We start from the raw sequence: 25,484 nt of genomic DNA, 5'->3' as shown, positions 1-25,484 counted from the left end.
TCTGATTTTCATTGAAACCGTTCCTGTAAATTGACATTGACTTTCCAATCTCTCCTGCAAATCTCAAGTTGTTCGGCGTCTGGAAGTTTGGAAATTTCTATAATGAAATGCTGTAAAGAAATTTCAATAAATGTCACTGTGGTTGATGTTCTGTATGAATTCGCGTTGTATTGTATTTGTATTAGTACACTCGTCGCTTTGGAGCATTTTGTAAATGTTTGATTGAAATAAAATAAAATATATCCAAGGTCTGGCCAGCAACATCTGGTCAGGGATTGAATCCATAGCATTATATGCTAACCAATGAACGATGTTTTTGTACATGTGCAAAACAACACGTGCCGCTAACCACTCTCTGCCTGAAACTTAATAAGCAATTCAGAATATGGAAACACAACTTCAGAAAAACCGTCGTTCGTATTCAAAATTGCGTTCTTCCCGATTTGGCCACTACTTCTATCAGAGATTGTATTATAATATATGGAAACCTTTGACCCAGAAGAACAACATCGTTACTGCATTGAAAGCGTGTTCTTTTTGAGGGCTTGGACTACACCTCCGCTCTGCCTAGTTTTAGAACCTGATATTTCGCCTTCATTTTCTGGTTGTCGGTTTGTGGTTTGATAAATAATGCAGAGTGGTATTTCTTGTCGCCGGCGAAACCATGGGTTTCTCCGTGAAAATTTTCCTCGAATCGATAATTTGACCCTTTTTGCCTTTCGATGACACGTTGCTTCGATCCGCTTTGGAAGCGCTCACTGCAATAGCAGTAGCGTCTCTTTTTCTTCGTTTTTCCTTATTATAAATTGGCTATGCACTTTTTTTTTTTAAATTATCATCATCATCATCATCGTCATCCGCATTAACCGGTCCAACGCTTCTTTTTCGGGGAAATTAAACGACCTCGAATAAAATAATTAAAATAAATAAAGTGGGTGTTTTGACGCGTTTCTTTTCCTGTTTTTCTTATTTTCCGTCAATACGTCTTTCTATCAAAATTTTGTTCTAGACAACTTTCGCTTTCTCACGCCTTCTTGTATTGCGTGACTTTCAATTATTGTCTTATTGTGTAGATTCAACAACCCCACGACCTGTTTGTTCTTTTATATTTTTTCTAAACCTTTATTTACACTGTCCGTGTGTTTCCATGTATTTATTCGTTTTTGACTCAATAAAACGAATAAAAGTCCAGTACTGGCGTTAAAAGCTTTATTCTTTTTTTCTGTTTTCAATTCCCAAAGTTCAATCTATAATTTTGATAATTGATAACCTTTTTTGTACAACGTTCGAAAAGTCGTTAATCGTTTCCTCTTATGTGCGTGTTTCAAATGTGATCACGTAGTGAATTCTTCTCAATTTGCACCAAAAGCTTTTTCGTTGGGTCAATGATTGACCCAAGTCCACAATTTGCTGTAAATGTTGCTTTATGCACGTGACCTATGATGTAAATTTTGTTTAACATGTAATCATCCACATATGTGCACAGTTGTTCATTTAATTTGATTAGAGTGCACATTTCTCTTTTGACTGTCCTCGCTTTATATGTTAATTGAAATGAGCAATTTAAAAGTATACTTGGTTTAAATTAACACCGGAGTACATGAAAGAAAGCTCTGCCTTTATATTGTGTGCGTGGTGGAGCGACGCACACAATATACGTTTTTTTTTTTTAAATAGTTTTGCTCGTGTATAAAAATCGCTAGCACGCCTGATCTATTCTATGGCGATCCAGGCCGAAACTCACCCCCTGGAAGTGTTTTCGGTGATATTTTATCCCTGTATTGAAATATGTTTGTCAGTTATCGATAACGGTGATTCCCATATTTGAAGAAATTTAAGATCGTATGAATTAACAATGATATAAGGATTCGCCCATCACAGGTGGAGACTACCTAGGCGTTCTGATATTTTTTTTAATTCTAGCCAATCTAAATCGAATAGAAACTAATTTAAATTAATTAATTTTTATGTTCAATATGAAATAAAAAAAATGAAAATTTTTAACCGAGCAGTGCCGGTTGACGCACCCATTTATACAGTACTTTTTTAGGGATACTCGTGTAATACAATTTAACAGCAGTTTGAATAATGCAGTAGCGGCACAAAATCCTCGACATATTGAGTATACGTGTATACATATGTATATACATATTTATTTTAATTCACACTGTTATCGCCGCATGCATTTTGCTTCGGCTCCTTCGTAATGTTGTTTGTAAACATCGCATGTTTTTCTCACTTTCCAGTTTCGATAATTAATACAATACACAGCCGACGGCTCCGGCTCGTCTCCAGGGGCTCTCAAACTGTCAAACACATTGACAACCGCTGAAAGACGCGTAGTATCGACTCGCCGATACCGGTAGCATCCGTCTCGTATCACACACGTGCATTGTATGCACGTCGCGAACCGCTTCTCAATCGTCTACGTATGCATTATTTATTTGGACAAGTGGTGTATTGCCCCTGTCGTGTGCTGTTCCACTTTTTCTATTCCACGTAGAACTATGCACATTCGCGAGGGTGCATTTTAGCTAAAATGTGCTTTAGATCGCATTCATGTCTCATTATTATATTTATATTTTACCATGATGGCGTTAGGGGTTTTACCCCTGAGCTATGGTACTGTAGCTGTTTGGGGGGTTTCCGAGATCGGAGTGAAATACGCAGTAGTTATATGGTAGAGGTAGTTTGTTGGTCTTGATCCGTCGGCCTGCCAGCTCGGAATGATGCACCGACCAAAATTTATACCCAGGGGTACTCTCAACACATACATAGGTCATTAGTCGATGTGTCGCGAGACCTTATTGGCTTTTGTATATAGCTTGTTCATTCGGAAAATCAGGTGATCAACGATAGTGAACTAGTGGTTGACGGGCACCAATCACCTAATCTTGAACATATTTTGTATTTTATTTTACCATGAAGGGCTAACGAAGGTAGACCCCAATGCTAGATAATTAATTACAAACATTGCAGCATTTTTTATTACATAAATCGCTGTATGTTGAGAGGCCGAAGAACACGAAATTAACAATTAATGAATTAATCCATAGACATCTATGGATTTAGGCATGTACATAAATTTTTACATATGATACATAAATTAAATTCAGATATTTGTGACAGCGGGTAGGATGATTTTTACCAATTTGATGGAGGAACCGTTCAACAATGAAATCAGATAAATTGACAAACTGTGATAAGAAACGATCTAATTGGAGTCACTTATATCCAAGTCTGACCAGTAGCATAATAGAAATTCTCTTCAATCGAGGTCAATCCAGGGTTTGAACCTTTCGGAGGTTAACATTAACGCAACCGCCAAGTATTGGTGACTTGCAGTCGCTTCGCAGACTTCAAATTCTGAAAAATTATTGTGTTGATTCTAACTATAACAGTTTGTTGCCAAGTTAATGTTTTTTAACAAGTGAAATGGTTTTTGTTGTTGAAAGTGTTTTTTGTTTATTCAGTTTGGCATGTGATCTGCAGTTCGTTCATTTCATATGGGATTTTGTTCGCAATTCATCTTAGATATATTCTAATGGATACTGATCCAGCGATCATTATCCGTTGTACGTTATATTTCTTGTTAGTGTATACAGAATAATAGGAAAAAAACGTATCTTTCCAAGTGAATGCAATAGGCATATGCATAGTACAAATCATAATGGTGGTGATTATGGGTAGGTGGGTAAATCAATTAAATTAGATAAATCGGCAAACTCTACTTCAAAAATACTTCGGAATACTCTTCTTTAAAATACTCTCAATACTTAATACTTTAAATACTCTAGAAATACTTCAAATCATAAAATATACTGATTTGGTAGTTAAATTTCTGCAGGTTTTAGTGCTTCTAGAGCTAGTGTGTGGTTCTCCATTTAAACTTAACGGACAAATTCACTTCGTTTCTGTTTTTTTTTTTATTATTATTTGTCTGGTTTAGCAAAATTTTGCAAGTCATCGTTCGGTTTCAAACTCTGAAACTTCACCTTCGTACACGCCGTTGCTTTTCGCCATTGAGCTGTCGATAAATCGACGTTGAGGTCGTATCATTCGATATGCCTTCTGTTTTGCGATTTTTCTCTTTTGCGAAACGTTTCGTTGCTAGGTTTGCGTGCCGTGCTATGTTTCGAAGGACCCGGCTCTTTTCTTTTGCGTTTTTTGTTTTTCCTCCCCCTTTTTTTTGGAATTTCTTCTTTGTGTGTTGTCTACTTGTATGCAGGAGTGTACTCCCCTTCTCGTAGTCGTTTCTCGCTTTTATTTTGTTTAATTTATTTCCATCCGTTACGGAAATAGCAGTCCACCCGCACATTTACGGCCATTTGTACTGGGAATCTGTGTGTTACATCTACGTTGGTTTCGTTTCCGTCGCCTCTAGTCTTGCTGCTTTTTTTTTGCATTTATTTTCTTCGTATTACCGTCATTTTCATTTTATTATCTAAATTGCACTCTCGTGTTAAATTTTCTAGGTTAAATGGCTTGAAACTTTAAGCCGGCAGTGTTGTTATAAGGTTTTACTTCATTGCTCAGCTGATCCACTTTCGTTTGTATGACCCAAGATCAAATACTCGATAACTTGCTTTGATAATATAAAACGATCTATACACGTAGGCATAATTTTTTATGTTTCTAAATTATAAGTATTTAAAAATTATTATAAAAAGTGCTATTTCCTGGAAAAAAATGTTTACTATGCAATTTCCTTGCATTCTCATGATATAATGGACTACAATGCAATAGAAAATATTACATTGTGAACATACGCTAATTTCTAGGGACTGTCTTGGCATCTCATGGGATGCTTCTCACTTTCATGCGCATTTCTTTTGTCCAATTTATAGTCAAAGGAAGTGCTGTAATACAAAAGAAAACCAATATACATAACTAGAAATATGAAAATAGTTTTGGGTCATTGTTATCCAGCACAGATTCACGACCAATAAGCGTTTACTTGTTTTACAGTCGTTTTGATGGTTCAACACGAGTATTGTTTGAGCAATGCTGGCGTGAGATCTTGCAAAGTTATAGTTTTGCAAAATTATTGCTATTGCTCACTGTTACCTGCCATCAAATGGTTCTTATGACACTATTTCACTTTACTACCTTTGTTGCCGAGTAAAAACATTCTTCTAAAATAAAAGTACTGTAACGGTGTGTACAAAGTTCTGCCTGTTACTGAATGCAATCCATCCGAAAAAAAAACTTACAAGGATCTCAAGTTGAGTTTGGGATAAAATCTAGCATCTTATGTATTACAAAAGACACCAGCTGCTTGCAAACTTTCACGAAAATTTCGTAACATCGATTCGTTTGAAGATTTAGACATCGGCCCTTTTGGAACCAACACAGTTGTAAAAAAAAAAAATACTTTTGACCCGGCTGAAATTCCTCATTGGATTTAACTTTTCGTTTTGTACTTCCCATCATTCTGGAATGCCTAGTATGCGCAGTCGAATCTCGACACTGAACGAATAAACTCCTGCTTATGATTTCTTCACACGCTTTTAAGTAGGACTTGGAATGGCGTATCTCGAGCCGCTATTTTTTGACCTGAACTGTTTGAATTCTATCCACGACACTCGAGATTCCTACACAGCCACCACCATAGCACCCCGGTTGGAAAGTGCCTCGACTCTAAAATCGAGCATTGTTGAACCACGCCGTATGCTGGTATCGATTCCACTCGATTTCGCCCATATGCATGCATTCACAACAAAAAGGTCACCGATCCACTGCGCTATAGCATCGGTCCGATTGCTTTATCGTCGGGCACCCCTCCCCTCAAGTCTCCTTTGCCTCTTACTCCTACTCTGACGCCTCCTCATCCTCGTCCTCCTGCTTTCTTGTTAACATTTCAACCTCTCGGCAGGTGAATGGCTGCCATTCTCGCCCTCTTCCCCTTCCTCCCTCCCTCTCGACGAACGCCACTTCTCGGGGTGTTTTACCGCCGTTATGGATCGGATGCCGAACAACCGGACCTGAATTATAAATAGTGAGGGGACCTCCTTTATATTTCGGCAACGTCGTGTCCCAGAGGTAGTTTCCGAAGGACACGTGCAAAATTCCTATGGTCCATCGTCGCCGGAGAGGCCTTGCCCATTTACACGTGGAACAGATAAGAAAATACCCCTTTGGTATTGGATTGTATAAACTGCGCCTTACGGAAAGGACGTATTCCTGAAATGTAGATCAATTTTTATTTTTAGAATATATTTCGAACTAACATATAAGATATAACACTACAACCATTTTTTTGTTTTTAATTTGAGCCGGGTCGTGATTGCACACTGATTGGAACTGTTTGTTTTTGTCTTAATTTGCTGGTTTTATATCCCAGTTATCTACATATCTGACCTTTCTAGAGTTCACTTATAATGTCAGAATAGGCTCAAGGCACAAAAAACAGGGGTTGTTATGCATAATCTTCTATTAGAAGTTATTTTTTATTGACTATATTTACGACAATGATGGATAGTGGTGAGATACTATTGCAATATTTGCATGTACACGTGCACTCCGACCAAATCGGATAGCGTCCTCTATATGCACACCCGGTCGATCACCTACGTCAAATTCACAGTGGAATCTCTCGATGGCGTCGATTTTAGTTAGTTATACTAAAATCTTTATTTGTATACACAAGCGTTATGTATTCTTACAACAATTCGGGATACGAACCCACAACCATTCTACTGAGCTATCTACGCAGGAATAGGTTATGCAACGCAATATTCACACAGAAATTCAAATTAGGATGGTTAGGATTCTTAAAAAGTTAAGTTTAAGGAATTGTCGATTAAGCACTTCAGTAAAAACTATTTAGACCGAGAAAGAGTTGTGACCAATTCAGTAATAACACTAATTTTATTAAGCGAACTGTTATTGTAATGGGGCAAACATCACAACGTCACAGCAGTCAGTCCATTGACGATTGCAGCAGATGTAGGCGAATCGCAGAGGCAATATAAACTAAAACAAGATAAGAGAGTAGTTTACGCAGATAAGATGCGTCGTAGTAGCAGATGGTACAACACCGCGTATACACACATGTATAAAAATACATTGTCGTGGAATTATGGCGCGAAAAACAGATTCACACGAATCGGTTCACAGTGTTGATATGATATGCCAGTGTGGGGTATTCCAAGGAATCGATCTCAATGGGCGAGACAAGACGATTATCTGTGAAACCGACCCTAATTTATTGTTCCATTATGTTTCGCGAAATTCTTATGAACCGGTCCCATTCACCGAAACCGTTTTTTTAGTGTGCATTTTTTTTTATTTTGAACTTTTTGAACTGTCCATATAGTCTTTTTCTTTTACTTAAGATTCTACTAAGATCTCTGATGATCACGTTTGCGTTTTAAGTTATCGTTTTCTTTTCGAAATTGTACCACACAGAGACTTGACATATGTATGTAAATATGTATTTTTATTTTATTTCAATCGAACGTGTACACACACTCGCCTTTACAGATCACAATACAGTAATACAATTATACAAGCATTTTTATGCAATGCGAATTCATACAAACATCATCCACAGTGACATATATGGAGAAAATTTTGCAGCATTTTATTATAGAAATTGACGAACGTCAAGACGCTGAATAACTTGAGATTTGCAAGAGAGATTGAAAAAGAAATGTCAATTTACAAGACCCGTTTCAATGAAAATCAGAAAAATTGGCAAACTCTGAAAGGAAACGATCGACCTGGAGTCAGAAATCAAGGTTTGGCCAGCTGCGGAACTCTAATGGGACTCGAACCCGTGACCACTCTACTCGAAACATTATACACTAACCACTAGTCCACGCTGCTGGTTATGCGTCGCAAGCATATATTTTTGAAATTAATAGGTGGCCCAATCTTAAGAACTTGTTTGACAACCCTGACACTGATCTAAAATTATTACCGGTTTTAAAGAGCAACAATGATAATATGTGTATGTACATCAATTTCGAATTTTTCAATAATCATCTTGCTAATTGTGCGATTATGACTGTTGCCACGTACTTATCAGTGCGGTCATGAAAGTTGGGGCATAGTCGTTTTCATTCCCATGTCGGATCTGCATCTCTCGTTGCGTCGTGACTGGTGAAATGTAGTCTTCGGCAGGATCTCCGTGTCGTGACCCACAATGCTCGGCGAAGCTTGCATCATCATCATCATCATCATCGGCGTCCAGACCAATTGATCTCAGCTGACCTTTGAGAACACCTCTAACCTTAGTAGACTTGACCAACCGCACGTCGACTCGAAAATTATTTTTTGCACCACGTGCTCTGGCCGTTCGCGATTGGTTCCAATTATGCCGTTCGTTTAATCATCGATCTAGTTGAGGTCATTCTCCTGCTCCACGACAATTGCCTGTTCAACTGTCCAATTGATCCAGCCGCCCTGACCCTCGACACCCGGTTCAGCGGGCGGACCGGTTCAAACCGGTCCTCCGGTTTCAATTGTTCGTTACTACCGGCGGATCGACTCTCCGTGAACGCTCAGCGCGCTAATTGGAATGTGAAAGTCATTATTTGGGATCGTTAGCAAGAGTTGCGTCGAAATGAAAACGAACGCTCACATTGACAGTTCTTCTGGGTCTGTCAGTGAAAGATCGCTCTTGGATGCTGTCTCGGAACGTTTCGCTCGTTGGGTCTTCCATCTGCGGTGCAAGCTCGAGCAAAATACTCTGCTCTTATGCTCTATTTGGCTCGTTTGCCTTAGGGTAGCCCTTTAGACCTATTGATCTTTTGTAATAGATCTTTTGTTCAATCAAAACGCCAATTTGTATCTAAAGAGTTCTTATATATGATTCCATCCTATACATTTGTATTTTATAAATACCAACTACATGTATAAGGTGGCTGATGAAAATCTCGTGTGATCAGATTTACAGCCTATATAAAGTTTTCGCTTAATTATATGCCTCGTCCCAGTTAACCCTTTGAATGCTGACCACCGCCGATCGGCGCTTTGCCAACAATCCCATGAGCCTAAAATACGCCGATCATCGTTATTTTTTGAGTATGTAAAAAATAAACGAGAATACTACCCGCTAAATTTTTCCAGGTAGCATTGAACATGGGTCGTGCAATCCGTGTCAATATTTATAAAGACTGGTTTACACCGGAATTTCTGAATTTATAACCATAGCAGAAATCCCCAAATGCCGAGTATTTTAGATTGTCGCTCGGCATTTAGATTGTTAGCATTACATTTTAATAACAATGAAGAAGATGAAACTGGTTTTGGAAAAATACATTCATTAATAGACTTTTGTTTATTTTATATTGTTGCAAGATATATTAGAGAGTCTAAACACACCTTTACAAAACTCGAAATCCTCGGTGATAGTTATCTAGGGTTTTTATACCTGCTTTCTATTGGATTTCTAAAAAATTCTAGTTGGAAATGTTGGCGAAATTTTCAGCTTGGCGGGATTTCAACAGAAAAGACGTCGTCAGCACTCAAAGGGTTAACCCGATAGTAGGCCAACTCTAGATCAGCTTGTCTATCGGTCTACAAACTTTGTTTAAACACAGACCAATAAGAATCGTGTATGAAATAAGGCTTCTAGGTATATTGTATTGTATTGTAGTATTGAAGTAACCTTTTAGGACAATGACAGCTAGGGCGCAGACACACAGAATGGTACGCGGTACGTGTTTTTTTTTTGTTTCGCACATGTAAAAAAAAACGCTAGCAGGCCTGATCTATGCCGATCCAAAACTCACCCCCTGGAGTGTTTTCGGTGATATATTTTCCTTGTATTGACAATGATCGATAACGGTGATTTCCATATTTGAAGAAATGGAGAATCTTGAGATCGATTCACAGCTAGAGTCTACCTAGGCATGCCGTGTTCTACGATTCTGGGTTTCTGCGCCTTAGTTTGTGTCATTAAAAACCGTGATTTATCTGATCGCGGATCGTATGGTTTGATGTCGCCGAAACATACACACCTGTAATCGTTGTCGATTTGCCGTATGATTATCAGACAATCATACGTTACGATATCGTCACGATGACCCCACCCAAAAATTCCCAACTCTGATCATACAGGTGTTTTCGTACTTTGACGCAAATTTGCGTCACGCGTTCCTCACGTCGTTCACTATCTTGTGACTTGTTAACACATTTTTCTATAGAATCGACAAGATTTATCACATGCTTGTATTTTTTTTCGAAAATTGCACGAATATAATAAAAATAAAAAAAACCTGTCGCAATTTTGATAAAGCGGCGGTAACGAGAGGTAACAACTCTTTCGTGTAGTCTTTATCACCATCAACATTGTAAATTAATTGTCACTCGGTTGACGTTGATAACATTAAACGCTTATTGATAACGGTCGCAATAATTATTATATTACATTCGGCCGTTTATTCTAGTTTTATTTTTGTTGTTGTGATTTGTTATCGCGTGCTGATGCAACGTGGTTCAGTGCTAGGAAGAATTGCTAAAAGTTCACGGACTGTTTATTGTAAACAATAATACATACATACATATTTGTATTATACGAATAGATATGCATTTACGCACGAACATTTATTTATAATGCTCGTAATCTAAATTCTGTGTATAATAATCGTACACTCTTTAAACCCATCTTATCCATTTTGATCGAACAAATTTTGATGATAATGATAATGGTTTATTTGGACTTAGATCTTTTATCTCTCGTATTAAAGTTAATTCTATATAAATTGCATACAATAAAGATGTAAATCTTTGTATGCTGATAAATTTATTGTTTGTCTATTTTTTTTTCATTTTATTAAAATTTTCATCTCATGTAATTAAAAGTAGTATTGTGCCCGTTGATAAATCAAATTGATGTCGCTTTTTGTGTTCGGTGAATATATATTTACAATGTGGAGTGGTTCGTTTGTGGAAGTTACGGTTATATGTACGCTGCCCATACGAATATACGCAGCGGTCTACTACTAGGTATCCCAAATCCGAATATTCGAATACTTTTTATACGAACTCATTTTTTTTATTTTCAATCTACAGCACATTTATTTCTATTCGATGGTCCAAATTATGATTCTTTTAAAAATATGGGATCCCTAGTACCTACTCACAAACAAAAGCTCAAAATGGCGTGAACATTTTTAATTTATTGCTTTCTATTATAGAGGTCCGTGAGTCCAAATCCCGACCAGAATCATTTTTTCCGATTTTCTTGATGATTACCATACTTGAACAAAAAATGGTTCACTATTGTTTATATCGTAGAAAAACCATGCTTTTTTGCTCTCTTGCTTTGAACACTAATGGAGCGGTCTATTGTTTTTATTTTATTTTTATTCAATCAATCTATGTACACTCGTCATTACAGATCGCTCCAATGCGACGAGTGTACTATATAGATCAAGAAACACCAAATTATATACATAATTATTACATAATTCGAAATTATACATGACATCTATGGCAAATTGCATTGCAAACATCGTACACAATACGAATTTTTATACAACAATCATTCACAGAGATATCTATGGTGAGAAACCCGGCGAAACTTGAGATATAACATAATAACTCAAGATTTTGCGAGAGACATGGGGAGGGAAAGCCAATTTTGTAGGAATCGTTTCAATGAAAATCAGAAAAATTGGCAAACTGATAGGAAACGACCGATCACAAACCAAGGTCTGGCCAGCAGCAACCAGTGTGACTCGAACTCATAACCGCACTGACCATAGCAAGATACGGTAACCACTAGTCCATGCTGCTGGATATTTGAAGAAGCATCCGCTCGTAGCCACCATTTAATGATTTCGAGTACGTGTATCGCTGCTTGGCAAGATTTTGGTTTGTATATCTAGATTTACTTCTGAAAGATCTTATCTAACTTAAATTGAGCAAATTCGGACTAGCCGAAGTTTTCCATTAGAGAGGTGGGTGGGTCCGAATCACGGCCAGAATCAAAGAGTTTTTTCGATTTTCTTGATGGTTACGCGTACGGCTATCGCTGCTGGCTGGATCTGGATGATTATTAATTCCAGATCGAACGTCTCCTGTAAGAGTTTGCAAATTTATCTAATCTAATTTGACGGTTTCAATAAAATCGTCATCCCCTTCCTCTCTCAAAAATTAGTCCGGATTTCTTGATGGCTGCAAGCATGCATATGCTTGCGGTTTTTAATTAATAAATACATTTGTTCACAGTTAGCATTAGTTACGATTTAAGGTGACCTGTCATGTCACCTTAAATCGTAATCATAAAATATGTCAATTTGTTGCTCTCTTGAATATAACGTCTCTAAACGAAGCTGTCGCAATAATCAACAGTTCATTAGCCAACAACATATGTTAGCTTGGTGGTTGCGGGTTTGATCCCTGGGTTGACCTCGATTTAAAATAATTTATTCCGATTTTTTCTGGAGTGCTGCTGGTCAGACTTACATAGATATTTGTGACTCCAAGTTGATAATTTCGTATCAGAGTTTGCCAATTTATCTGATTTTATTGTTGAAACGGTTCCTCATCAAATTCTAGAACCCATTCTAGCCCGCTTTTACACATTTAACATGTAAACCAGCGGTCGGCAACTTTTTGAGAGGTTAGAAATTTAAGTTTGATCAAAAATTTTGGGTAATAGGCAGTGGCGGCTCGTCCATACGCACTGCGGTACTGCAGCACCCCCAAGGAAATTGAGAAAAAAATAATATTATTATATACATAAATGTATGTATATTATATGAAAATATCAATATTATTTAAGCGTGTATTAAGCTCGCCCGCACACCGATACATCCAATAATGATCATACATCGCGGTACTAATATCAGAAAGTGAGGCATCGTTTATGATTTTGTGCAGTACGGTTTTCGTTGGAATATGCCGAGTGGGTGAAGGAGGGGCGCGGGGAGGGAGCTCGCGCTAGAAGCTTGGTCTCGTACTGCCACTCCCGGCTGTACGAGACGTATTTTGCGTCGTATGCGCACGCCCGACACCCCTCACTTTTCGTCATTACTTCTGCTTTTGTCTTTCCTTCTACACCTCTTACACTTTCTACATTTCTACTCTTCCTTCTAAACCTCACTGTAACAGTTTTATTTCTTCTCATTTATTTCACAAAAATTTAACGAATAGGTGATAGACCTTTTTTCAAGGAAAAGTAAAAAAGACAGAAGAATCAATTTTTTAATGATATAAAATACATACAATGTTTAATTTTGATAATTTTGATTATTTTGATAATTTTGATGTTAATAGTAAAATATAATCCAAATAAACATTTTTTTTATTTTTAATCAACCGCAGCACCCCCAGATATCTTATCCACGAGCCGCCACTGGTAATAGGTAAAATAAAACATTTTTTTTTAATTAAATTAAATTACTCGCGATGAGTAGATTGTCGACCACTGATGTAAACTGTTATCATCTGGAAGCTTAAGTCCTAATTATATCAATATATTTCGATTAAAACACAGTATTCAATAATATGCGTCATCGAGACGGCCTTTCTATATTATAATGGGAATCGAGATAAATTAAATCAAATCTCAGATTAGCCGCACTGTGATTCCCCCGGCATCTAAAGGGTTAGCCGTTTTGTTATTAAATAAATAAATACAGTGATGTAATTTATCATCTTGACCCATATCTTCAATATATTCAGATAGTTTTGTAACGTAGTGCGTTTCGGCTTATCATTTGCAATGCACGATTTTTCTCGAAAATCAGGTTACGTTTTTTTTAACATGGTATGTGCGTGTATTATCATACATTTAGTCGTACCTGTGTGTAAATAAATGTGTATTGTGGAAACACAACGTTGCACTTTCTCGAGAAATGTACGGTAGCCGATGATGAAGATGATGATGAGTCAGAAGACTTCCGTACAAGGTGTCCAACACGGAATCGTTGTTGTTATCCCTTCATGCATATCTACCATCTGTCCTAAATACATTTTTACAAAGCCTCATTTGTGTTCCGTTCGTATTTTGCCACTGGCGTTGTAACGATGTATATCTTTGTATATATGTACATTCGTGTTGACACCCCCCGCTCCCTATTTTTTGTTTTGTTTTTCATACATGTTTTATTATTAATGATTCCATCGCATCACACCTGTAGTCTTTCCTCACCGTGTAGATTAATTATGATGTCATGGGAAATGTGAGTAATTTTTTTCCATACAAAGGTAGTAGTTATTGGTTTTAATGCGAGTTCTACTCGTTGGAACATACATTTTAGTTATATATGTATCTAGATTGTAAAGGAAAGTCTCATAATTAAAGAGCGGACCCAGAACGCGCCGTTCATTGTTCAATTGTTGTAAATGCATTGTTCAAGGTTCGTCGAACCTTTTTTTTGCACTCTAGCTTTGTAAATAGAGCCAAACCGCCCAGATTCCTGGAAAAAGCACGCTCTCTATCCGCTCTCTACTCATAATTCATACATATAAAGATATCTAATCTATAATTTGGAAAGAGACTTTGTATGTATGTATGTATCCTTGGTCGTCGTCGTCGTCTTCGTCGTCCGTAGATCGGTGACGTCATCGAACACGTGATTCGATTTTTTTTTTTTCGATCCATGGGCGCCGATTTGTTTTTTTCGTTTCAATGGATTCACCCCCGCGGGGGCGCAAGGCGAGTAGCTTCATGGGGCCCCGCCAGGGGCGCCACAAGGGGCGCAGCCCCGTGGGGCCCCAGCCTCATGGGGCGCAGCCCCATGGGGCTCAAAAGGGGGCGCCACAAGGGGCGCAGCCCCGTGGGGGCCCGGGGGGCCCAGCCTCATGGGGCGCAGCCCCATGGGGCTCAAAAGGGGGCGCCACGAGGGGCGCAGCCCCGTGGGGCCCCGGGGGGGCCCAGCCTCATGGGGCGCAGCCCCATGGGGCTCAAAAGGGGGCGCCACAAGGGGCGCAGCCCCGTGGGGCCCCGAAGGGGGCCCGGGGGGCCCAGCCTCATGGGGCGCAGCCCCATGGGGCTCAAAAGGGGGCGCCACAAGGGACGCAGCCCCGTGGGGCCCCGAAGGGGGCCCGGGGGGCCCAGCCTCATGGGGCGCAGCCCCATGGGGCTCAAAAGGGGGCGCCACAAGGGGCGCAGCCCCGTGGGGCCCCGAATGGGGGCCCGGGGGGCCCAGCCTCATGGGGCGCAGCCCCATGGGGCTCAAAAGGGGGCGCCACAAGGGGCGCAGCCCCGTGGGGCCCAGCCTCATGGGGCGCAAGCCCTAATAGGCATTAACTAAGGGGGGCGAAGCCCTAGACGGCAATTAATCATGGGGGCGCGGAGGGGCGAAGCCCTAAAAGGCAACTGATCATGGGGGCGAAGCCTTAGACGGCATTTAATCATGGGGGCGCGGAGGGGCGAAGCCCTAAAAGGCATTAACTAAGGGGGGCGAAGCCCTAAACGGCAATTAATCTTGGGGGCGCGGGGGGCGAAGCCCTAAAAGGCATTAACTAGGGGGGGCGAAGCCCTAGACGGCATTTAATCATGGGGGTGCGGAGGGGCGAAGCCCTAAAAGGCATTAACTAAGGGGGGCGAAGCCCGAAACGGCAATTAATCTTGGGGGCGCGGGGGGCGAAGCCCTAAAAGGCATTAACTAAGGGGGGCGAAGCCCTAAACGGCAATTAATCTTGGGGGCGCGGGGGGCGAAGCCCTAAAAGGCATTAACTAGGGGGGGCGAAGCCCTAGACGGCATTTAATCATGGGGGTGCGGAGGGGCGAAGCCCTAAAAGGCATTAACTAAGGGGGGCGAAGCCCTAAACGGCAATTAATCTTGGGGGCGAAGCCCTAAAAGGCATTAACTAGGGGGGGCGAAGCCCTAAACGGCATTTAATAATGGGGGCGCGGAGGGGCGAAGCCCTAAAAGGCAACTGATAATGGGGGCGAAGCCCTAGACGGCAATTAACCATGGGGACGTGGAGGGGCGAAGCCCTTATCGGCAACTGATCATGGGGGCGAAGCCCTAGACGGCATTTAATCATGAGGGTGCGGAGGGGCGAAGCCCCAAAAGGCATTAGTTAAGGGGGGCGAAGCCCTAAACGGCAGTTAATCATGGGGGCGCGGAGGGGCGAAGCCCTAAAAGGCATTAGCTAAGGGGGGCGAAGCCCTAAACGGCAATTAATCTTGGGGGTGCGGGGGGCGAAGCCCTAAAAGGCATTAACTAAGGGGGGCGAAGCCCTAGACGGCTTTGAATCATGGGGGCGCGGAGGGGCGAAGCCCTAAAAGGCAACTGATCATGGGGGCGAAGCCCTAAACGGCAATTGCTCATGGGGCGTGGAGGGGCGAAGCCCTAGAAGGCAAAGGCTCAGGGGGGTGCCGAGGGCGAAGCCCTAGAAGGCAAAAAAAAAATTTGATTTTTTTTTTGATCTTTTAAAATTTTTTTTTTTATTTTTTTTTTGATTTTTTTTTATTTTTTTTTTATTTTTTTTAAAAATTTTTTTTTAAATTTTTTTTCAAAATTTTTTTTTAAAATTTAAAATTTTTTTTTTTTTTTAATTTAAATTAGCTTAGTCATGTTTAAGCGGTTTATATTATAAACACTGAGCGAAGCCGGGTAATACAGCTAGTTGTATATAAATTTAAAAAAAATCATACTATGGCTGGTCACCTGAAGGGCGAAAACACAGTGATGCACGTGTCACGTGGTTTTTTTTAAATACTTTTAAACGTGCGAAAAAATGGGCCGTGCCTTGTACATATTCATGGAAAGTCCAGCACGCCCCGCCCCAAAATGACCCTCTGGAGTGTTTTCGGGAAAAAAAATTGTATCCTTGCTTGACAGTGGTCGATAACGGTGTATCCCATATTTGAAGAAATTTAGGAGAGCACCCACATCTGGGAGCCATGCACACGACGTGCCTTTCTTCCCTGTGTGTTTTCGCTCTAAATCTCGGTTCCATTATTTCCCTGTAAGGACTTATTTGAAGATTTTAACCCAATCTAAGTTGGATAATTCCACTAGTACGTTTGTCTAAGTTAAGATTACCATCGATTTGGTTCAAAGTCCATTTTTGTTTCTCTTTATAATTATATATACTCGGGTCTTTTTTATTTATTTATGCGATAGATGCGTTCCGCGGGATACCGCATAAAAAAATACTTGGCTTACGTAGAAAAAGTAGGGATGCGTTCCAATATTTTTAAGAAAAAGTATGAGTAGATGCGTTCCAATGTGCTGGTCATTAAGTTTGGAAAGGAGGGGGATATCGCTCAGCAATGCCCAAATCTCGCCTGGTTTGGGCCGCTTTGTAATAGCCGCGGCCCGAGTTTGCACAAAACAATGCCGGTTGGGCTTATTTTCAACCTTCCTCAACGCCGACACAGAAACAACAACTTCACTTTGCAAAAAATCGCAAAAAATACGGGATATCGCACGTAGCTTATGTAAAATACTAAAACAACGGTGCAATGTTATGGTAATAACGTCCGAATTTTTTTTTTATAATTTGCATTTAATATGAACCGCATAAAATTGACGTAAGTGTATATATTAGCGAAGAATACGCTTGTAAATGAATTAATTGGACCATGAAATATTTGTTACACTTGTCTGGACCAAATTGGTGACTGCTTATTATCAACTATACATAGGATACCCATTCGGGCAATACCAAATAACAATACACGTAATTACGAACAAGCAAAAAATCAGATTACAGTTTTTTGATGGGCAGGAGTGTCACTCACAACGTTCTGCTCAGTGAGTTTTACAAAATGAATCGAGACCGTCTCTTAGGGCGAAAACACACAGCGGTGCACGTGGCACATGGTTATTTTTAGATACTTTTAAACATGCGAAAAAAATGGGCCGTGCCTTGCACATTCATGGAACACCCAGCACGCCCCGCCCCAAAATTGATCCTCTGGGGGTGTTGTCGGTAAAATTGTATCCTTGTATTTATCCTTGCTTGATCGATGTGATCGATGATGGTGTATCCCATATTTGAAGAAATATAGGAGACCACCCACACCGGGGAGCCATGCACACGATGTTCCGTTCATCACTGTGTGTTTTCGCCCTTACGCTTAACAGGCCCGATCGCAGTTGACAATTCGATACGACCAGATCCGTCTGACTCATCAATTTATTATTATATACTCAATAAATGATTTTAAATTGCGTTATTTATGCAAATTTATTATGTGCGGTATGATAATTTTCATACAAATTACGAATCAATGCGACCTAGCCAGCCCCGGCTTTTTTATTATTTAAGTATAAATATAGCAATTTAAATAAAATTTCACGTCGCTTCAAATTTATTCGTATTTTTTTTACTTGAAATGGATGTTAATAAAATTTAAATTATATAAAATATTTTTTCATATACATATTACGCTTAATTATGTATTTTACTTTCGAGTGTAACCAATCGGAGAGAACACACATGTTAAATTTAAAAAAAATTCAATGCTCTCTTATATGCTAATTGCTCTGACGAAACTTTCACTACATAGTGGCAGCTCACGTACGACCTACGACAACTGATACCAATTTATCCAGCTTGAATTTGACCGAATTAAAGTTTCATATACAGCGATCGGAAACAAAAAAGTCACGCACACACTCTAATTCTTACGCAGCATCACTGCTTTGTCATTGTTCCAGATTGCGTACGATTGAAGTGCATAAAACGTTTATGTGCATGATAACTAGCGTGCTTTGTTATCCAGTTACTAATAAATTCGCCTGGCATTGAATTTGTGTTACCGGTTTTTTTTTTATACATTGTTAATGTCTATTATTATTTTATGTGTACCTTTCCGGTTTTGATATTTGCGACTGGTCTTTGTTTATTTCTGTTTAATTTTGTTTGTTTGTTTTTTAATATGCAACCGACGCGTTGTTGTATTTATATATATGGTAGATAATTTGTTTTTAATCGACCAAACACGGATAGAACTACTTGTCATTCAAAGTGTTAAATGAGCCGGTTGACCGATCAAGTTTTTGAAGCTTTTTGTTTTTGCTTGGCTGAGTCGGTTGTTTCTGGATGTTGACTTTGAAAATAATTGATTGTCATTTTGTTATTGAGCGTGATTCATGTAGTGTGAGTCGGATGATGTAGAGACGTGTAGAGGGGTTTCCGATCGGAGTGAAAGATGAAATAGTAGTGGTAGAGGTATTTTATGGTTCTTGATCCGTCGGCCAGCTCCGAATGAAGCACGTGCCAAAACCGTCTAATACCAGCGGGTACTATCAACACAGTTGTATCATTGGTCGATGGCCAATAAGGTCTAGGTTTGGAAGTATAACTGATCGGATTGAAAGACGCAGTAGTTGTGGTAGAGGTAGTTTATTGTTTTTGATCCGTCGGCCTGCCAGCTCCGAATGAAGCACGAACCAAAACCGTCTAATGTTTATACCCAGCGGGTACTCTTAACATAGAAAGATCATTGCTCGATGGGGTCGCGAGACCTTATTGGCTGTTGTCTACAGCTTGTTCATACGTCTAGGCCTTTTTGGCGTGAACGCGATATGAGACGAACGCCAATCACCTAGTCTCTACGTTACAATATATCTATTGTGGTGTTTCTTTCCAAGCTTTAAGGCGCAGACACACTGAGTCGTACGGCACTAGGTGATGCCCATGCACATGCCTAGGTGTTGTCCGTATCCTCATATCTTTGTAATTCGTCTGATCATCTGTTGATCATCTGGCAGCCGAAAGGTCCATCACACTAACGATTACTATCATACTAACGAGAAATCGAGTGCGAAATATTCCGTATTCGCAATTTTCATGTCAAAAATTGTCTTTTGGGCGATCTCAATGCGACTAATAATTCAATTACCATATGCGTTGCGCGATTTTGTCGCCACGCTATTTTGGTTTGCGTAGTTTTGTGCAAGCGATTTTGTCCCGCGCGGTTTTATCGGGAAACCGTATTTTATTACAATGATGTTGTCGCTTTAAAGAGTGCCTTTTTTAAAATCAGTTGTTTTGTATTCAATTGTGAATTGTTAAGAATGCTTAGAACTACATAGAATGAATAGGTCGAAATGTTTAGAAAGCGCCAAGTAGTGCGTAAGGCGAAGTCGTGTAATATCGCCCACACAGTTTGTATCAAATTAATTCGTGTTTCCTTCAAATTAGCTGCGACCCGACGTTGTTAGTAGGCCGTCGAACCCACGAGTCGAATGTTCCTGCTTTGAATTGGGAAACGATCACCAAAGTCCAAAATTCAATTCACCTTTCGTCGATTTGGGTCACCGCGAATATTTGGGTTAATAGAAATAAAATCGACTCAATGAACAAATATTTGACGCTGTCTTTGCCGTAGTCAAATTTGACGTGTATACATTTTTCAACGGGCATCGTCTAGCGGAGAGGAACGTATGTCAAAACAAATCCTGTCCGAACGTCAACACAACGGCGCTAATGTCTACGAAATGTTCATTAAATTTTCGCAAATCAATAAGTCATACACCTCGTATCGTTGATTCGACACTAAAAGTTAAAATTGGCTTTTTTTCTTCTTGTATTTTCCGATATATGTATGTGTGTTAATTGAATTTAATTTGCGCATAGCTCTAACTTCTCCCGGTGTGTTTGTCAATTATCGGATGTTAGTGCGACGCGATGATTGTGCTAAAATGTCCGGTTGACATGTGTCTATCGTAATTGATCATTGATAAATCTGTCTATTTAGTGTGGGACTTTTCCGGCTGAGTGTTCGGTTTTGCTGACTAATCGTTTGGATTTGATACGTGATTGTAATTTCTTTTATGTGGGAAAAGTTAATTGATTTCATACAATTCCGTACTGTATTGTTGTTCAAATTAGTGATTTAAACACGTTTTCATACATGTGTTTTGTATGGAATAGTTTTATACATGTACTAGGCCGTAAACAATAGATTGTGTAGTGTTTATAACAATTCTAATCTACTGCAAAAGTTAAGTGCTTGCTAATTGAAATGTAAACGGCTTAAATTTTAGCGATTATGATGCTAGTTTGTGAAACTGGCATCACTGTTTATAAATCCTCATCATTATCCCTTCAGAAAATCGGATATTACTAGATGAATACCATTTCTGGTACAATTCTTTGCATGCAACTCGGAATTGAGTATACTATTTTAAGAATTGAAGATTTTTTTTAAAATTTTAATTGCAATTGGTTTGGGCAATGATCTTCTTCCTCTGATTCTACAACATTTTGTAGATTTACACTAAGCAACAAAAAATCACGTTTTTTTACTAACCGGGGCGGAGATTATCAATTTTAACTTAGTTTGACCCAATATGACAGTGAATTTTCGTAAATAAAAAAACAGTGATATAAAAAACCAGTCCTTGTAAACTTAGTGAAATATAAAATTGGCCCAACTAATGCATAATAGTACGGGAAAAAAATATTTTTGACTCAAAATTCGCTGGATAATTAATTATACGTATTGTAAAGTAATTAAAAATCATAATCAATGCGAAAAACATCTGACTGTTGATTCCAATACTCCCTTGTGGCAAAGCAATACTAGATTTTGAGTTAAAGACAGCGAAAGTAAAAAAAAAAACTAAAAATTGTGCATTTTTTTAACGCTCATATCTCAAACGAGAGTAAACCATCAGAAATTACTGTCATATTCGAATTCAGTGCGTCAAACATAGTAAAGATTGGTTAATATCCGCTCTGGTAATTCTTTTTTTGTTGCTCAGTGTTGTTATTTATACTTGGAAAAGGCGACATAGGCAATGGACCCAATTGTATATTTTCCCATGATGTCGTTTTTCGGATTGCCCTTGAGCGACATATATTAATTTTATAAATTATAAATTTTGTATTCAAATAGCGGTAACAGGTTGGTTTTACCAATTTGATGAGGAACCATTTAAATTATAATCCATTTATCAGATAATTTGTCAAACTCTGATAGGAAATGATTGACTTTGATTGATTGAAGTCACAAATATCCTAGTTTGAACAGCAGTATTACAGACAATACTCTGAATAAATTCTTTTCAATCAAGGTCAACTCAGGAACCTCTCGGCTGTTAGCATTAACGCAATCATCGGGCCATACTGCTGGTATTAGAAGAATCATTGAAGATTATTTATAATCAAGATGCTGGAATTTTGTGTCGGGGATTTTTTCCTCGTGTTCCGATAATGGCTCAAATTCAAACTTATGTTCATATTCCAGATAAATATTAGTCGAAACGGGATAAGTTTGAAACAATTCGGTGGGATATCTTAACATTCGTTGAAGCAATTTAACCATTTTGTTTTTAATTTGGCCAATCTATATGATCTGCATCTGTTTTAATCTTTTGAGATTTATATGAAATAATTTAGCTATCTTTCACTCTGATCACTAATTTTCTAGCTTATTATTCATTCTTATCTCTCGATATATCTTTGACGATATATCTTCAAAAAGTTTTATGGTATCTGATCAAAAGCGCATTCTCTAACTATAATCCAATTTTGCAAACGTTTCAATCTTTATCAAGTACATATGTATATACATATATATTGATCATTGAAATTCTCATACTATTGCTGTGTCTGAATACTTTCAATAATTTAGAAGTAAATTTTGACTTTTAGTTTTATATAATTTCAACTCCTGGTTGTGTTTACACTCATACATGTCATAAGACAAAACTTCACTCGGTATCGATGCCGGTCAGTTCGAATCGTTTCAAATTACCTCAGCAAACAGCATTAGCTCCTCGTACACGCACGCATTCACGTCACAATATTCGGACGATTTTTAACGTTCACCAATTTTGTGTTGTTTGCAGAGGCCGTAGCCACGGAGGATGGAAAAGGCCAAGGCTTACATAAAGAGCGAGCTCGGTGGCGGGCGCGAGCGACCCAACTCCGAACCACAGCCTCCAGCCGCCACGCTCTCCCCCCCGGAGCCCCGACCCCGCCCCGGCAGTGAACCTTTCCCTCATCCGGCCGAACCGCTCGACGCCTTCCGACACCAACAACAACAACAACAACAACAACAACAACAACAACAACAACAACAACAACAACAACAACAGCAACAACAGCAACAACAGCAACAACAGCAACAACAACAACAACAACAACAACAACAACAACAACAACAACAACAACAACAACAGCAACAACAACAACAGCAGCAGCAGCAACAGCAGCAGCAGCAGCAGCAGCAGCAGCACCATGACCAGCGCGAACCCACCTCCTTCGCACTGACAAACTCCAAACCACCATCAGATGGAAACCCATACATGAACAATTCTAAACCACTAACTCCGAAACAGGAGATATACGGCAAACCGCCTGAACTGTCTCGGAACTCTGTGCAATTCTACAACAACACCAAACCGGTAGATCCGTATGTGAATAACATCAAACAGAACAATACGGCAAAGGTAGACGAGCCGTATGCGAACAGTACTAAAGTGGATATGTACGGGAGTGTTATGAAGCCGTCCGGCGATGACCGAAGATACCAAGACTACGGGAAGAGGAACGACGCGCCGTACGCGATCAAGCCGGCCGAGCACGTCGTAGTGAAACAGACTGATTATATGGGACAGAAAGGTAGTGACGAGTATGCGCTGAGTAAACAGGGACAGGGTGAATATTTAGGCAAGGATACTAAGGGTGAGGGTGAGCGGAGGGGTGCCGGTCATCAGGACAGGGCCGTGTGCTTTGTGTGCGGTGCCGTCGGACACGCCGAGTGGACGTTGTACGCTCGTGCCGAGCACGCGCCGCCTGGTGAACCTCACTATCCGTTTCTGGAGACGCACGCACCCCCGACCGGATGGTCAGGGGGTGCTCGTCGGTGTTGTCGGGTCTGTCGTACACTCCTCAGACAGCAGTGGGACGGGTACGAGCGCGAGAGCCGACCGCATGCCCAACGCATCTACTGGCTCAAGCGGGTCGACGGGAAACCTTTCACAGGTTCATACTATTTATTTTTTTTATTTTCTATGTTTTTTTCATATAACTTTTAAAGACAGTGAAGTCTCATAGTGACGCAGCCCTTCTCCAGTTGGACTTGGATGCACTGTTAAGATCTTCAAATCGCTTGATTTATTTATCCCTATCACCTAAGTGGTGTTTGTGGATGAATTTTGCGATTTGAGGGTCATGTTCTCAAATAATTTTTATTTTAAACGGCACATAGACAATATTTGTTTGCGGGCTACAAAAAATGATGGGATTCTTACTACGAGTTAGTAAGACAATATTTGTTTGCGGGCCACAACAATGCTGGGATTCTTACTACGAGTTAGTAAACTTTTAGAGTGCGTTGGTGCTTAAAATTCTTTATGAATCTCTAGTACGTAGCATTCTAGAATTTTCTTCCATTATATGGAGTCCTACTCATATGACTCGTTCATTGAAGATTGAGAGAATCCAAAAACGGTTTCTCAGATATCTTTATATGAAATTGTATGGTTATTATCCTCGACTATACATCCTATTGCATTCCTATTAGGTTCGTTAGGCTTCAACTCATTGGGAGTCTCGTTGTGTTATGTTTCTGCAAAAGCACTTTTTTAAGCTATTTAATGGGATAGTACACAATCCGCAGGTTCTTAATGAATTTAAGTTTTATGCACCTAGTAAGTTCAAGGACCCGAGGAATCGTGATTTGTTTTCTCCTCCTGTGGCTCGCACAAATATGTTGGCAACGTCTCCAATATCTAGAGCGATGTATCTGCTCAACCGGGTTGCTGGTGAAATTGACCTCTTCAATGTAAACTGTGCTAAACTGGTTGAGTGGTTGCTGAGCAACGCTAGTGGTTGATTTATTATTAAGGTTATTATTATTATTATGTAATGATTGTATGACTGGCTACAGTGACGCGTTAGAGTTCTCTGTAATGTCACTGTGGCTAATATGTTAAAAATAAAAAAGCAAAATCGATGAATTGACTCCGTAGAAAGAGTACATAGATATCAAATCCGTACCGCACGTCTTCGAATCATTTGCTTTCCAAGAACTTTCCGTAGCTGAATTCCTACCGACTGTGCTCGAGGCCTGCCTTAATTATCGTTTAATGGAGATTTTGTTCCGTTCGTTTCTGAAACAATCTGCAAGTAACCGGTATTGTGCGGATGAACTTGCGAAATCAATTGTAATAAACCTGACCAGTAATTTGCACATCGTTAACAAAACAATCTCAACTTGTGTTTCATTTAACACCGCGATGATAACTATAGTACTAGTAATGTTAAGAAATTATTAATTCATAGATATAAAGTTTATATTTTACGACAGTATTTATTCAATATGGTGTTGTTTGAGCGGCGTTTAGTGACGTTTGCTAATTTCAAACTTAAAGTTGCACTTCAACTCGCTGCCGTGATGTAGAAAGCATTTCATTGTTTCGAAAGGTCATCAAGTTGGTTATTTTACATCTATGCATACACAATTGCACGTTTGAAATAAAATAAACAATGCGTATAGACAATTTTTTGCACGCAGTGTGTGATAATCGTTGAACTCGGCTGTTTTCTGTACGATTAGCGCGTTTCTCAAAAATCGTGTTGAAATTTCGATTCGTTTTTAGAGA

General features: G+C 39.5%; 1 protein-coding gene across 1 annotated transcript in view; it reads left to right on the top strand.

The window, feature by feature from the left end:
• Positions 1–25,484, top strand: part of LOC143909622 (uncharacterized) — a 95,906-nt gene that overhangs the window by 13,293 nt on the left and 57,129 nt on the right. The window contains exon 2 of the mRNA XM_077427701.1: positions 22,725–23,862. Within this exon, the coding sequence (XP_077283827.1) occupies positions 22,743–23,862 (1,120 nt within the window). The 5' untranslated portion in view covers positions 22,725–22,742. The remainder of the gene's footprint in view (positions 1–22,724; positions 23,863–25,484) is intronic.

The sequence above is a fragment of the Arctopsyche grandis genome, chromosome 3, assembly GCF_051622035.1.
Source record: "Arctopsyche grandis isolate Sample6627 chromosome 3, ASM5162203v2, whole genome shotgun sequence".
Classification (NCBI taxonomy): domain Eukaryota; kingdom Metazoa; phylum Arthropoda; class Insecta; order Trichoptera; family Hydropsychidae; genus Arctopsyche; species Arctopsyche grandis.
The sequence above is the reverse complement of the archived record's forward strand: the minus strand, read 5'-3'. Positions and strand labels throughout refer to the sequence as shown.